The sequence below is a fragment of the Perissodus microlepis genome, chromosome 23, assembly GCF_051167445.1.
Source record: "Perissodus microlepis isolate ML-2025 ecotype Zambia chromosome 23, ASM5116744v1, whole genome shotgun sequence".
Taxonomy (NCBI): Eukaryota; Metazoa; Chordata; class Actinopteri; order Cichliformes; family Cichlidae; genus Perissodus; species Perissodus microlepis.
Genome location: NC_140482.1, coordinates 30318375 through 30332344, shown reverse-complemented (window position 1 = coordinate 30332344; position 13970 = coordinate 30318375). Strand labels below are relative to the sequence as shown.

Here is a 13970-nt window from a genome sequence, read left to right as displayed (position 1 = left end):
GACCAGGAGCCGAAAGGCCAAGTGTTAACCGGCGGCGGGGGAGGGGGTGGATGGGCCCGAATCAGAGATAGAGGTTTAAGATTTTTCATATAATTAAACAAAACACAGCAAAAGGAAGCAAGACACAGAGACGTGTTGCTATTGCAAAGCTTTTATTGAAGGAAGAAGAAAAAAAAAAAGACTACATCAAGCCCCTTCAGAAGATCAAAAACAGATGCTTTACTCAAAACAGCGGCTCGGGCTATACGAGGTGAGTTAAAACTCGGCGGCTGCAGCCTTAAGCACCTGATGGAGACATCTACAAAGGGGATCGTCTTTATTTACTTTGGTAAAAAAAAAAAAAAAAAACAGGTAAAGAAGTGAAGTTCTTTGAGGTGAAAGAGGAAACATGAAATACACAGCAAGAGTAAGGTGATTCAATACTGCTCAGCCAAAGGCACTTTACAGGCGGGGCTACGACGACGACAGCAGACAACACGAACAAATTCACTTATGAAAGCGTTTTCTTTATGAGAGGATTTGCATCATATGTGCTCCAATGAAAGGAAGCGTAACATGTTCAAAGACTAACCATAAAAATAACCAATACATGAGTTTGACACAGCTTCAGCGCATCAGCAGAGATTTACCTGTGCACATGGACCAGACCAGGGTATGCCGAGCAGAAAACGTGCTAATAAACCAACTTGAAATCATTTATAACTAGTAATGTTATTTGTTTACTGCTTTGTGAGTGCATTACATCCTTTTAATGTAAAGGCCTTATCTAGATAATACAGCTTCTTCTTCTGTTGAGGAAAATAGCAAACGGCAGTGATGGACGAGTGCAGAGCAGTTTGGAGTCGGATTCCAGGCAAATGGAAGTCCAACATTCATTTGCCTTTTAGCTGTTTTGGTTTCCTGAATGAAGTCTTTTGGTGTTTTGCAGCTAGACGCCCCAGAGTGACTTGTTGGAAAAGTGAAATGGTTTTTATCCAAGCTACTTCACAGAAACCGCGCTGCTGGCTGAGAACATGAAAGTACTGCATTTTAGCATCTTCAGCTCAAAACAACGAGCCCAAAGATGCTAAAATGCTCCAAGAAATGAAGGGAACGGCACAGTCTGGTGTTGATTATCTGCACCTTTCACTTATGCTACTTAATCAGGTGTTAAAGACATCATTAGATCATCAACAGAGAAATTTTGATGTAAAGATTTATTGAAAAATGTAGATGTCTGTAGAATAATAACACCAACACTGCAGACTGGTTCCTTCTGTGTGCCAGAGGTTACAAAATCTCCTGGTAAAGCAAAAGTTTGATAGCGCTAAATTAAAACAGGGCGGCAGTAATTTTGTTTTCCTGGTAGCCATCTGCAGATTTTCATGAGCAGCTGACACGGTGGTCTGTGCAACAGCTGGAATAACTCTGGAAACCTCCTGGCAAAACAAGAGCTCCGCTGTTCGACGGAGGCAGAGAAGGCGACGAGGGGGAGCGAGAGGGAACCTCGGACGGCATTCTTACAAAGTAGAAATACCACCAACCCAAACCAAACCTGCGTACTCGTTAGCTTCGCGACAGTGGGTGATTCTTAAATGGAGGGCAATCCAGTGTTTGTGACAGCGGTGCGAGGGAAGGAGTGGCAGGAAGGTATCTACTGTCACTTCAACCCCTACATGCACCAAAGATCTGAAAGAATTCCTGATTTTACGCTGAACTGCTGTCACGCTGGGAAGTTTGCTTTGGCGGATTTGTTGACGTCTGTAACATCCACTTACTGAACGCTGTCGAGGCATGCATCATATTTCCTACACAGCCCAATTTCATTATAGATGTGTATTTTCTGTTGTCAAATATTCCTAAAATATGAATGGAGTAGCAGCTGTTACAGTAAAGTACAACAAACAGAGGCTGAAACTAAAATGTTTAACTAACTGCAGCCTGACTCAGAACAGAAGGCCGTGGGAGAAATGCACAGCTGCTACGTCCACTGCCGACGAGCTGCAGGTCAGCTGCTGTTTCACGTGTAAAAGTCTCAGTGCATCTTTAATACTGACGCCTGATTATCCAAACAAGGGCCACAGATAAAGTGACATGCTAACGTAGCATGAATCCCAGCTGTAGTCTCATTGTGGTATATTTTCCCAAAGTATTAGAAGTAAAAAAACAGGAGAATAAATCTCCAGTTACTAGACAGAAGAACAGACCCGACTGTCGCAGCTTTAGCTCTCTTAATCACCGCCTAACTAATTAAGCTGCGATACTCAAGATGACTGTAGACGTTGCTTCTAAACAGTTCAGCGACACCGTGGAGACATTTTTAAAGATCTTTAGGACAGATTACAGGTTTTTAGTTGAAGCAGTGCACTCGCTACTTGCTGAACTGTAAAAATGCTGAATTTTGGGGGGGTTTGTATATGACCGATGGACCTTTTGTGTACAGCAATGCGCTCCAAATATTGATGGAAAATGTCCTGAGGATGTGAAGTTTATGTTGCCTAACCTTTTCAGAGAATCAGCCCTCGCTCCGTTCCTGCTGCAGGCATGTGAGCTAGTACCAAATGTAAACTGCCTAACCAGCTTCCACCTTCTCAACTTTAAATACCCCGCTCCATTTCAAATAGAAAGCTTAGTCAATTTTTAAGTTAAAAAACAAACAAATAAACAAGCAAAAAAAAGAAAATCTGCGACAGTAAAGGTTTGGTGAATTCTTCGTTCACCTTATTAGCACAGTCGTCTTTACAAAGCGATACCCTGGTTGAAACTCTGCTGTAACAGGACGCACTGATTACATCTGATGTTGTAAATTGAGATCAGAGGCGATAAACAGGACTAAATGTTGTGTAAGGAAAACAGGAAAGAGGAGACGAATTCTCTTAAAGTTAGAATGAACTTCTCTGATCGAGCTTCGGGAATAATGCGCCTCGGTTAGCTCCAGCTAATAAACTAGCAAAGCATTGCAACTTGTAGTTACTTGTAGTTTGAAAGTACCATGTGGAGATTTTCTAAGAACAAATCAACATAAAGTTTCACTTTTGTTCTTCTGATAAAACAGCTGAATGTTCGTATGAACGTCATGTTCTGCTAGCTTGTAGCTGGTCTTCACTGTTTTTGTGGCTGCAGAGCTGCGCTTTGGATTTCTCTGTTGTCATTTTACATGTTTGTGGTCATGTGCATCTGCTTGTATTTTATTTGATACCTCTCACATCACTTTGTTGTCTTTTCATCTCTGTAGATTTTTCTCGTCTCGTCTTTTTAGCTGTTTTCTGTCACTTTGTCGTCACGCTACATCTCGTTACGGCTTTTTTTTTTGTCTTTTTGTTGCTTCTTGTTGGAAATTTTTCACTTCATGTTGTCGTTTTGTCTTTTTTAAAAATTCTTTTTACTTGTTTTGTCATGTTGCATGTTTCAATTTTTTGGTTGGGTGGGGAAACAGTTTTCTTTTCATTTTTTTTTTTTTAAATTTTTGTTTATCTCTTGGTCTTTTTTAAAGGCATTTTGTCACCATTTTAAGTTGTTTTTTTTGGTTTTTTTTAAGGGTTTATGTAGTTTCTTTGTAGTTACTTACAATTTTTACTTTCAATTTCTTTGGAGCCAAGCCACTTTTTTATACTTGTACTTGTCTTATATAATTTTGCTGGAATGTTTGCATATCTGTGCCATCATTGTGTGCCTCTCTGTGGTCTTCTTTGTCTTTGCAGTCGTTTTGTGTCACTCTGTATCTCGGTGTAGACACTGTGTGCTTCTTTGTGGTCTTTTTTTTTTGAAGGCGTTTTCTTTGCCTGACGTCTTTATTGTGTTTTGATTGTCGTTTTTTGTGATAAACAGTAAAGTCATACTCCACAAGGTACCTTAAACTCACCTAGTACTGCTGTAACATCGGAATGAACCCTCAGATTAAGCTCTAAAGCTTCTGGTCCATCGCTCTTGGATCGAGCAAATAACATAATCAGTTATTTTTGGGAAACTCTCACGGTCCCTTCTTTGTCCATCAACTTTGAAACAAACAGCAAATATAAAAGATGAGAGTTAATGAAACAATCAGCACTGACATAAAGCACAGAGACGCACAGAGACACAGTTTGATTACAGGGTTACAATAAGGACACTTATGATCACATCTGTACATGTAAAATATTTCCTTAAATCATAAAATTTCTCATAAAGTGTCGATGCAATTAACATTAAAAATTGCATAGGCATGGAATATTCTTTATTTCTGTGAGACTGCTTAAAGAACAATCACTGCTTTTGTCTATGGTCGTTAAAAAGGGGCAAGTTACACAATTATACGCTGAAAAAAAACAAAAACAAGAATTAAACTCAACACAAAGGTTGTGTTTATATGATTTTGCTGCTCAGGCCAAAATGGAAAATAATCAACCATATGCATGAAAGAATATCCAGCTAAAAAGGAGGTGTTTTTTTTGTTCTCAACAGCGGAAATAACTGTTTATCATTCCTGCAGTACAGAGCAGTTTACTCTAAATAACGTGGAAATACATACAAACATGGCAGTTTAGATTCGCTTTTTGGAGTTATGCAGAACTGTTTTGAAAGCCTTCGTTGGGTCATTTCATCCCATTTTGTGTACTGTACTCTGATTTGTCCTGCAGAACAACAAACAAACACGTTTTTCCTAAAAATACTGCTAAAGCTACAGTCACACACGCGCACACTGACATCCATCCACAACTTCACCTGCACAGTAAACATATTAAACATTTTGCACGTCCTGCTCGTGTTTTAGATCGGAAGAAGAAGTCGGAGAGGAACATTATGGGCCCGTGCATGCACGTGCAACCTGGCTAAAAGATATGTGCTGGTGATAAATACGATAACAGGATGATAACAGGGGGTGGTGATGTATATTGTAGACGGATTTAGATTTAAAGTAGCAGTGCAAAAATTGTAGGAAATGCGTAAAAGCTCTATGGCTTAGAGTTAAATGATGAACCAGCTAGCTTAGCATTTTTACAATAAAATAATGCAATATAATATAATTATAACTAAACCCTCTTTCAGTGAGCTTTAGAGATCCTTTTTTTTAACATTTAGACTGAGGAAGAGCAGTTTCTTCCCATGTCTTCCTCTCTTTATGTTAAGCTACAGGAAGAAAACTTTAAATAAGAAAAACTCTTCTGCAGTGATTGTACAGAGTAAATAATTATATGTGAGCGTGTGAATGTGATGCCACAGTATGTTTTGTTACTTAAGGTGAACATTTATATAGAGCCATATATATGTAAATGAGGAATGCAGGCTTTTGTGGATGTTTGCAAGAAACCAAAAGAGCGAGCGAGGGCCGGGTTATCACAGTTTAGCTGTTTAGAGGTCAGTGGTGGCCTTGGCGGTGAGGGCCTGGATGCGGCTGGTGTTACAGTTTTTGCAGAGCACGTGTCCATCCAGCGGGTAGCAGCCCTGGTTATCCCCCTCCGAGAGTAGGGAGCCGCAGTCCTGCAGGACACAGATAGTCCGTTAGTCCACAAACACAAACGGGGTCATTATCCACGCTCACCGGTCAGACACATTCATCCTCCTCTCTGCACTCAGGCTCTAAACGACACATTTACTGCTATTTAAAAGGTCAGCCAGTGTCACGTTACGGGAGCCTCTCTGCAGAAAAGCCTGTGCTATGGTTCTCTGCCAGTTGGTGAGTCTGAATGGAAACAACTGGTTAGTACTCAGACACAGTTGGGCTTAACTCCCAATCTTTCAAGGATTTAAATTCAGACTTTTTTTTCCCCCCTTGTAAAAGTGTTTCTAGCAGAACATTTTTTCTAAGTATGATTGCAAAATGTGTGTCCTCTTTTACAGATTCTAATATAAATGTATTTCAGCTCATCTCTTTCAGGAGTGGAAGCATCAGCTATTTGTCTATTTCTCTGTGTTCCGGCTCCTTTCTTTGTCACGGGTATTAATGCAAAGTGTGCTCTTGTGTTTTTACTTACAGTGAGAATGATTTGAGTGGAGAAAATATTTTTATTTTTGGAGCTTTTACAGTAAGAAATAATCCTCATTCATAGTAAAACTCAATTTTGTGTGAAAAAAAGCAGTTTTATATGGAAGCCCGTTTCCGCCACTAAATAAAAACAAAAAAGCTAGTATCCATAACTCGAAATTTCGAGTTATTTTCTCGAAATTTCGACTTATTAACTTGAAATTAAGAGAAAAGTAACTCGAAATTTCAAGAAATATAACTCAAAATTTCGAGTTACTTTTCTCAAAATTTCGAGTTAGCTCTGCCAATCAAAAATATACGTGAATGAGGTTGCTTTCTTGTTACCCGGAAGCATATGGCGCAGAGGAACGCGCACTCAAAAACGGATCCCAACAAATTGGCGCTTTCGCGAGTACGTTTGCTGATAGTAACACCATGTGATTCAGCTAATAACACAGGGATTTCATCATTTGTGAAGCCAGGCTGAAAACACTCAGCAATCTGTGCATTCACGACTGGATGTAATACCGGTAGCTTAGCTGTAGCATTTGTAGCTGAGGGCTTCAGCTTCCGGGTAACAAGGAAATGACGTCATTCACGTAGATTACTGATTGGCAGCGCTAACTCGATATTTCGAGAAAATAACTCGATATTTTGAGAAAATAACTCGGAATTTCGAGAAAATAACTCGAAATTTTGAGTTATGGATCTTTTTTTTTTTTTTTGGTGGCGGAAACGGGCTTCCATAGTTTTAGCCTGCTCCCCTTTAAACCACTTTTTTCTGATTGGCTGCCCCTCTTGAACTTGTGGGCGGAGCTTCCGTGCCCGAGACGTCCATATTAGGGTTATTCCCACTCAATGACGTAATGCAACATTCCCAACAGTGAATGTGTGTTTGGTTCACAGGGATTATAAGTATTTATGGAGACTTATGGAGAGTAGGAAATTAGGAAAAGCTCAATAGATCCAAATTTATTCGAACAGCTTTTATGGAATTTTACATCTTTTTAGATAAACTAAAAAGATGGCAACGAAAGGAGCATGTAGCCAAATTGCATGACTTCATAAGAAAGGTAATATGTTTACAAGGCTGAAGAAGTCACTTTGATGAGTGATGAAATGTTGCATCCAGATGAAGAAAATCCACTTTCTGAGAATTCCTTACCAGGATTATTGAGCATGCAGTTTAACACCTCAAACGAATCAAACAGGAAAACATTCCACTCTAGCACCTTTAGTTTATGTCATATTGACATATATATTCTTATGAAGTGGTAGTTAGCAATGAGACAGAAAAAAATGGTAAGCCTGTTTGCTTTGTCACTGTGAGCGCGTTAGCCTTTTTAGCTCAAAGCAGCGCAGCCTGACAGAGACTTTTGTGGTTGATTCTTTGATTATCGTTTCCTTTTTGAAGCACTTGGCTGATTCATGTATCACATCTTGTTAATTCTTGGAGATTTTGTAGACTCCGCGTGTTCTTTTTCAATATGCCTTAGCTCTTGTTTGGCCCTTTTCAAAGCAAAGTAACACAGAGTTACTGCTGAGCTCCGCTCTGATTGATCCAGTCTGGGAGCAGACGCACTCTTAATCATGAAGCTCACAAATACCTGAGAGATGACTGTGTTTGTGTTCTTACCGCTCGCTCTGCTCTGTGAGGCTTACTTGAAAATCGCCTGTTGAAGATTTCTGTTATGCTACAACATTAGGTAACACCACTCTTAATAATTGGTACAATTATTGTTATTCAGTTTTAATCTATAGTTCTTTTTTCATCTGTGAACATTATCTGCGTGCTGTAAAAATGATGCTCTAGTTAAAAAAAGGAATACATAACACGTCTAATTATCAACTAATTTTTATGGCACGCATTTATGATTGAAACACAAGTTATATCATAGCTAAAAATCAGTACATAACAATATTATCTCATTTTTGCTATTCATTTTCAGTTATTCGGTTTAATTAACCATCGTTTTACATTCTGTTACAGCGGTTATCACACAGTGTTGTCAGGCTCAGATGATGTGTGTCCCTGTGTCACATCAGGCAATCATAAAGTCGTGAAACTGTGCCTTTTTGTGACTTGGAGACATGACAAACTACACATTGCTTCTCGGTCATTCACGCTTGACCTCTTTCACGATGCGCGTGATGTCACTGAGCAGAAGGCACCGCCGACATCCAGGAAAAGAATGTAAACTGACGATGGCAACTGGAGCAGCGTGTGCGATACCGATCTGTCAGCGCCATTTCACAGCTCGTCCTGAGTTGCACCACCAGCTTCACTCCTCTTCTGTTCCGCTCGTGTTTACAGGTGTACAGAGCTGAGCAACGGCCCTCCTATTGGTTGAGCTCACAGAACTAAACTGTCGAGGAGGACAACATGCAAGCTTTTGTGTCAGGGTGTTGTGAAGTATGCTAAATGCTCTGTGGGAATAAACATTCAAATTCCGTGCACGACATGCAAAAGGGACTCCCTACGATCCAAGTCGGGCCGTAAGCGTGCGGCGTGAACCCGGGGATGCCAAATGTTGCTCTGTTAGAGTGCAGCTCTGTTGTCTGACTGCAGCCTTCAGCTGGTTTCTGTGTGTTGCGGTAAGATGTGGTGAGGTGTGCGCTCTTTACATGCCAAGAAACAAACAGAATGTACACATACACACAATGCTATGGCATTATTTTTCCATTGTCTGTGACACTGGCTTACACTCAACCTTCCTTTCTCTCCCCGACACACACACACAGACACACACACTCAGAACTCCATCTACTCATTGCTCCCTGGTGACAAAATTCTTCTCTTGTTGAGCCCCTTCAGCTGAACTAATCTGCTCTGCTTTGCTTTGACCTTTATGTCTGGCAAACGCTCTATGTGCTCACGCTGGTGCAGCTCTTTGACAATGTGACACGTTACTTCTCTTTTAGCCGGGCACGTAACGTCTCAGCGCCGCTTATCAAGCAGGCGAGCGGCGCCTGACAGATTGGTTTCTATGTAAGTCCGTGAACTTTGCAGAGGAGAGACGGGAAGCTATTTCGAGGCAGGTAAGAGAAGGATGATTCACTCGTCTCGCTGAAAAGGTGACTCGGGGGATCGGTGTGTACGTTATGCCTTATACCTTTATGCAGTAATGACTGTCACCTGGAGCCGCGCAACATTATTCAGAACCATCACTGCTAATTATAGAGGACAGACACACACACACACACACACACACACACGGGGATTGGTAAACACACAGAGCTCGTACCTCACAGCGGTAGCACTGCACATGGAAGTCACGGTCCAGGGCCACAATACGAACGGTCTCCTCCTGGCCCGGTGCCGGCATTATAGGCTCAGAGCACACACAGCAGCGAGGAGCAAACTTCCTGTGAAAAACAACCAAGAACAACAGAAATAAGCTCAGAACAATCTGCAACACTGTGACCTTTACTGACTGTTTGCCATTAGCACAAAGCTTACAGAGTTTCACTGCACGGTTCAAGCAGAGGTGCAACTAATGGCTCTTTTCATTAGCGAATTAATCTATTAATCATTCTGTCTGTACGTGTACAACAAGGACATCTCTAAACTCAAGTTTAAATTGCTTTTGTGTGACACGAAATCCCAGAGAAAAAGCAGCAAATCATTCTGAGAGGCTAAAACTAAGAAAAGCTTTGACATTTTTCTTGATTTAATAAATAAATGAATGATTTCTTGACCGTCGGCTCTCCCAGTATTCGCCAAACTTCACGTTGTGCAGCCCCTCAATCTAAGAACCCGTGATTATCATCTGACAGCTGGGCACATCGGTAAATGTTTACAGGCTTTCGGTGCAGCCATCAGGCCTTGTGCTTCCATGTGCGAGTCACGGTTTAGGGAGGCAAAGAAATGAGGAAAAAGCGACCAAAAGGCTAAATCATTGCGATCGTTGTGATCTTTGTAGTGCTCTTCACGTAGACTGTTGAACCCGTTTCAATATTTACGGAAGATATTCTAAAACGTTCTCATGACATTAACTGTGGGTTTCAACCATTTTAATACAAAACTGAAATAAAAAATACTGTAAAGTTCTATTTATTTAGATAAACTTCATCCTTTATTACATCCATCCTTCTGTTTCAAACCAAATCTCAACTCATCTGGTTTGTGGGTGTGTCATATTTCAAATATTTTGTGCAGCAACACTCAAATATTTTGAGATATTTTGAGATTTATAATCCAAACACAGCTTTCATTATCATACTTATCATACCGATGGCGCAATTTCTGTAAAAACTATGAAAGGTTTAACTGTTAACATAAAAATATACACTAGGGCTGATGCCCGTAAATGTTGCCACATTTGAAGTCACTCGAAGATTAACTATTTCATCACTCAAACATGAAGAGTAGACGAAATCTAGAAAACTACATTTACTAAATATAGAGGGGGCATTCTGAGAAATCTTATCGGACACTCTCAGTGAGTTTTACAGAACAAACCTTTGAACTTGCAACTCTGGAAATGCCTTTAGCAGTAGAAGGTCTGTCTAACAATAGGACTGATGAGGATATGAAAAGTGCAGTGAGATTCTAGGTCCTGTCACATGACCGAAAGTTCTTCTGTTCTACACGTGCATCCATTGTCTGTGAATCGGGAAGTAAAGAGGTTAGGTGGCTTTGGGGAACCACGGGCCAAAAAAGAAAAGAAAAAGAAAGATTCTCGTCGTGGCTATTCCTCGACACAAAGGGCCACGCTTGTCACGTGAAATTAAACACGGGCCTTGCGTTGAGCTTCCCAAACCGAGAGCTGCGCACTCACGCCAAGAGCCAGCGTTTTACTTCTGTTTCCCTTCTGGTCACCGAGTAAAGAAGGAACATTTCTGGGAAGCTAGCAGTTATGCAATGAGTGGAGGGTGACGCAATGACAGGAATGTACTACTAAATTCATGTCTACATATCCAGTTCACTAGATTTGTGAAACTGTTTGCAATGTTTCCCAAAAAGGAAGCCCTAACGTTCTGACGAGGAGCTTTAAAAATGCATGAATTTACAAAAGTTAGTAAAGGATTTTAAAACAGCATGTCTTGTGTTTTATGTTGCTAAACAAGCTGTTAACACAACACTGATATATTATCACTTCATGAAATCTTTACGGGAGGAATTTAGACACCAAGCAGGTAGAGAGCAACATCAGTATCCATTTCTACATTGATTCTGTTTGTTAAATGCTGATGGAGCCCTCAGTGCATCGTATGTTAAAAAAACAAAAAAACAAAACACCCAACAACACATTTTTAAGTTCTTGTCTCTTAAGTCCCGCTCGCTAGATGCCCACTTTCGTCTGATTGGCTGCCCCTCGCTTGGCTTCCGTAAATAGCACAAGTGCTTCTCATCCATGACTCCTCCTCTTAAGCAAGAATTGTACCGTGACTGTACAAAAGGTCAGTGCTGACCTGACACAGATTATTACATCCCCTGGCATTAAACATTTAAGTTTCCTTTTTGGCCACGATAACCTGGTACCAGCTCCTGACGTACATGTACAGCAGACGGATGTAGCCAGGATTACATCACCCATTGGTAAATGTAGGATAGTGGGTGAAAGTGTCCGAGTAGCAAAGGGCACCGCATTATCAATGAGCATAAAATAGCCAGGTCCTAAAATACACAGAGCGCTAATATATTTTTACTCAGAATAGGAAAGTAACTTACAAAAATATATATTTTTTAAAGAAGACATTAAACTTGGAAAATTAGGAAAAAAGTTCACCGAGGTAAAAATCAAGCGAGACGAAGTGTCATTTTCTCACAATCATCTATACAGTCGTACTTTGTTTTACATCCAGAAGAGTTACCCCCTGTTGGCCGTTAGAGGGAACGAAGGTTTACGGCACATTTGCAGTGGATTCATGTTTCTGTCCAGAAGCTATTGTCTAATCCGGGTACCTTTAAGGTTAATCCTGGCTTTCCTGTACTATGAAGGTGGTTCACTTCTTTCAGAGGTATAATCACCATGGTAACCTACTGTATGCTGTGAACCGGAGCAGGTTATGTTCCAGATTAAAGGTCAACACGCACAAAATTACTGGATGAGGATCAGTGAGAAATATAGATTCTTAGATGGAGCTTTAGTCTCTGTTGGCTGCAAACGGTTTCCAACACCATGGAGGCCGTAGCTGAAGGAACAAATATAAAAAACATTCATTTAATGACATACTCAAGTATAATCCATCAGATTCTATTGTGTCCGAATGATATTCATACATCCGCTGTAGACACTGCATTTAGCCTTGCTGGCTAACAACAACAACTCAGACTTTATTAATATAGCAGATCTTTTAAAGTTGTCCTGACCAAAGCGATTAAAGCACACGCGTTTAATGCTATATTATTCTACAGCGTTTTTCCTTTCACACACACTCACAGTCTGCTGCTTTGTCTGCAGCAGCTGTGCTGCTTTCAGTCTGTATTATATGCTTAACCTCTTAATACGTTTCCCATTCATCTTCCCTTGTAATATCAGCCACTCTGCTCCCATTACACTTATGAATAATTGTAATTGGTCAGCTGCTGCTAACGCCACATACAGGAGAAACCCTGGGTTAACTTATAACCAGCTTTGTGCGACCTCTTATCTGCGTTACAGTATGACAAGTGAAAGCAAACTTCCCTCGTGTGTACACGTCAAATATAGCGATGAGTGACGCTTCAAATCTAAAAGGGACTTGTTTACATACTTGTGGAAATCCTCGATGCAGTGGATGTGGTTGGAAGCGTCCACAGTGAAAGGGATGCCGTCCAGGCTGCGGTGACACACCACGCAGGTGAAGCAGTGAGGGTGGTAGGCTTTCCCAGTAGCTCGCAGGATGCGCTCCATGATGGGCTTACTGCAGATGGTGCAGGTCTCAAGGGTGTTCTGTAGACACAAACACACAGACACCCACACGGTTACACAACAAACCTGATGATGACCGAAGTGATTTAGATGATTCATTTACAGTGGGCCTTGTTAACAAGTTGGCTACAAAATTTCGCCAGCATGGAAAATGTGAAAACCCTGCATTTTCTCCCAGTTTTTGTAGGCTGTGATTAGAAACTTCCTGTCGCCAGTGTTGCACTTCTGGTGGCTCTGTGCCCATTTGTGCTTGTGCAACTTATAAATCCACACTAGGGACCTTTAGCTCGGCTGTCCTCAAATGCCTCCGAAGCTGAAGGAATCTGATTAGCACTCCTCTCGAAACACAAACACAGTCATTTTTCAGCTGCCCTCACCCACACTCCATCCTCCCGTATGCAAGAGTGTGAGCAGTAAATATTTCCACTTTGTGATGACTGCAGGGTTTCTGCAGCCAGGCGACTGGGCAAGCGGCCCGCGGGGAGACGTGGCCGCTGCCTGCCTCTGACTTATCTGTGGCATCTCTCTTCTTAATATCTGCCGGGAGACACCATTTGTTATTTCAATATTTCATAAATAACGACTGCCTCTCTAAACAGCAATGCAATTACAGGGGGATGGATATATCATGTGAGAGTGATCAATGTGCGGCCTGATGCGGCTGCGTGCGACTTGATGGGCCCCGCCGTCGCTGCTCCTCGCTCAGGCATTTCCTGGATCTCTGTTGTCTCTCTGTTCGCCGCCTCCCCCTCCTCCTCCCCCCTGTTTTGCGCTTGGCTGGGCTAAAGAGTGCACGGTTCAGCTGTTCCCATTGGCTCCCACTGTAGTAGCAAGCTGCCTCAGTGTTTCCAAACACAGCTCGGGGTGTGTAGCAACACTGCGCTGCGTCATCGGCTGCCTCCCAGTCGCCCCGCCGGGCTCTGCCACTTAAAATGACACTTCTGTGACCGCTCGGCCGAGGTAAACTCGAAACCCCCCCCCCCCTCCGTCCGTACGGCTGTGCAGCACATGCACCGACGTTCAGTCTGTATGCAAATGAATGAAGAAGCCTTTTACAGAATGAGGCTCATTGGTTCACGTGCACGGTTAAACTGCTCCTGACACGGCTCTCGTAACACGATCGCGTGCCACCGGAGGGCAAGAGAGGAGGGCAGCTGACGCTTGACTGCAGGCTGGAGAAATGTGGTTTGAAA

The 13970-nt window shown here is 41.8% G+C and overlaps 1 protein-coding gene across 4 annotated transcripts in view; it reads right to left on the bottom strand.

Moving 5' to 3' along the window:
- Positions 1-299: 299 nt before the first annotated feature.
- The window catches only part of lpp (LIM domain containing preferred translocation partner in lipoma), a 187391-nt gene continuing 173720 nt past the window's right edge, over positions 300-13970 (bottom strand). For all 4 annotated transcript variants that reach the window (XM_084921774.1, XM_084921777.1, XM_084921775.1 and 1 more), the window contains 3 exons: positions 12620-12798; positions 9166-9286; positions 300-5436 (listed from right to left, as the gene is read on the bottom strand). In XM_084921774.1, coding sequence (XP_084777900.1) covers positions 5308-5436; positions 9166-9286; positions 12620-12798 — 429 coding nt within the window. In that variant the 3' untranslated portion in view covers positions 300-5307. The remainder of the gene's footprint in view (positions 5437-9165; positions 9287-12619; positions 12799-13970) is intronic.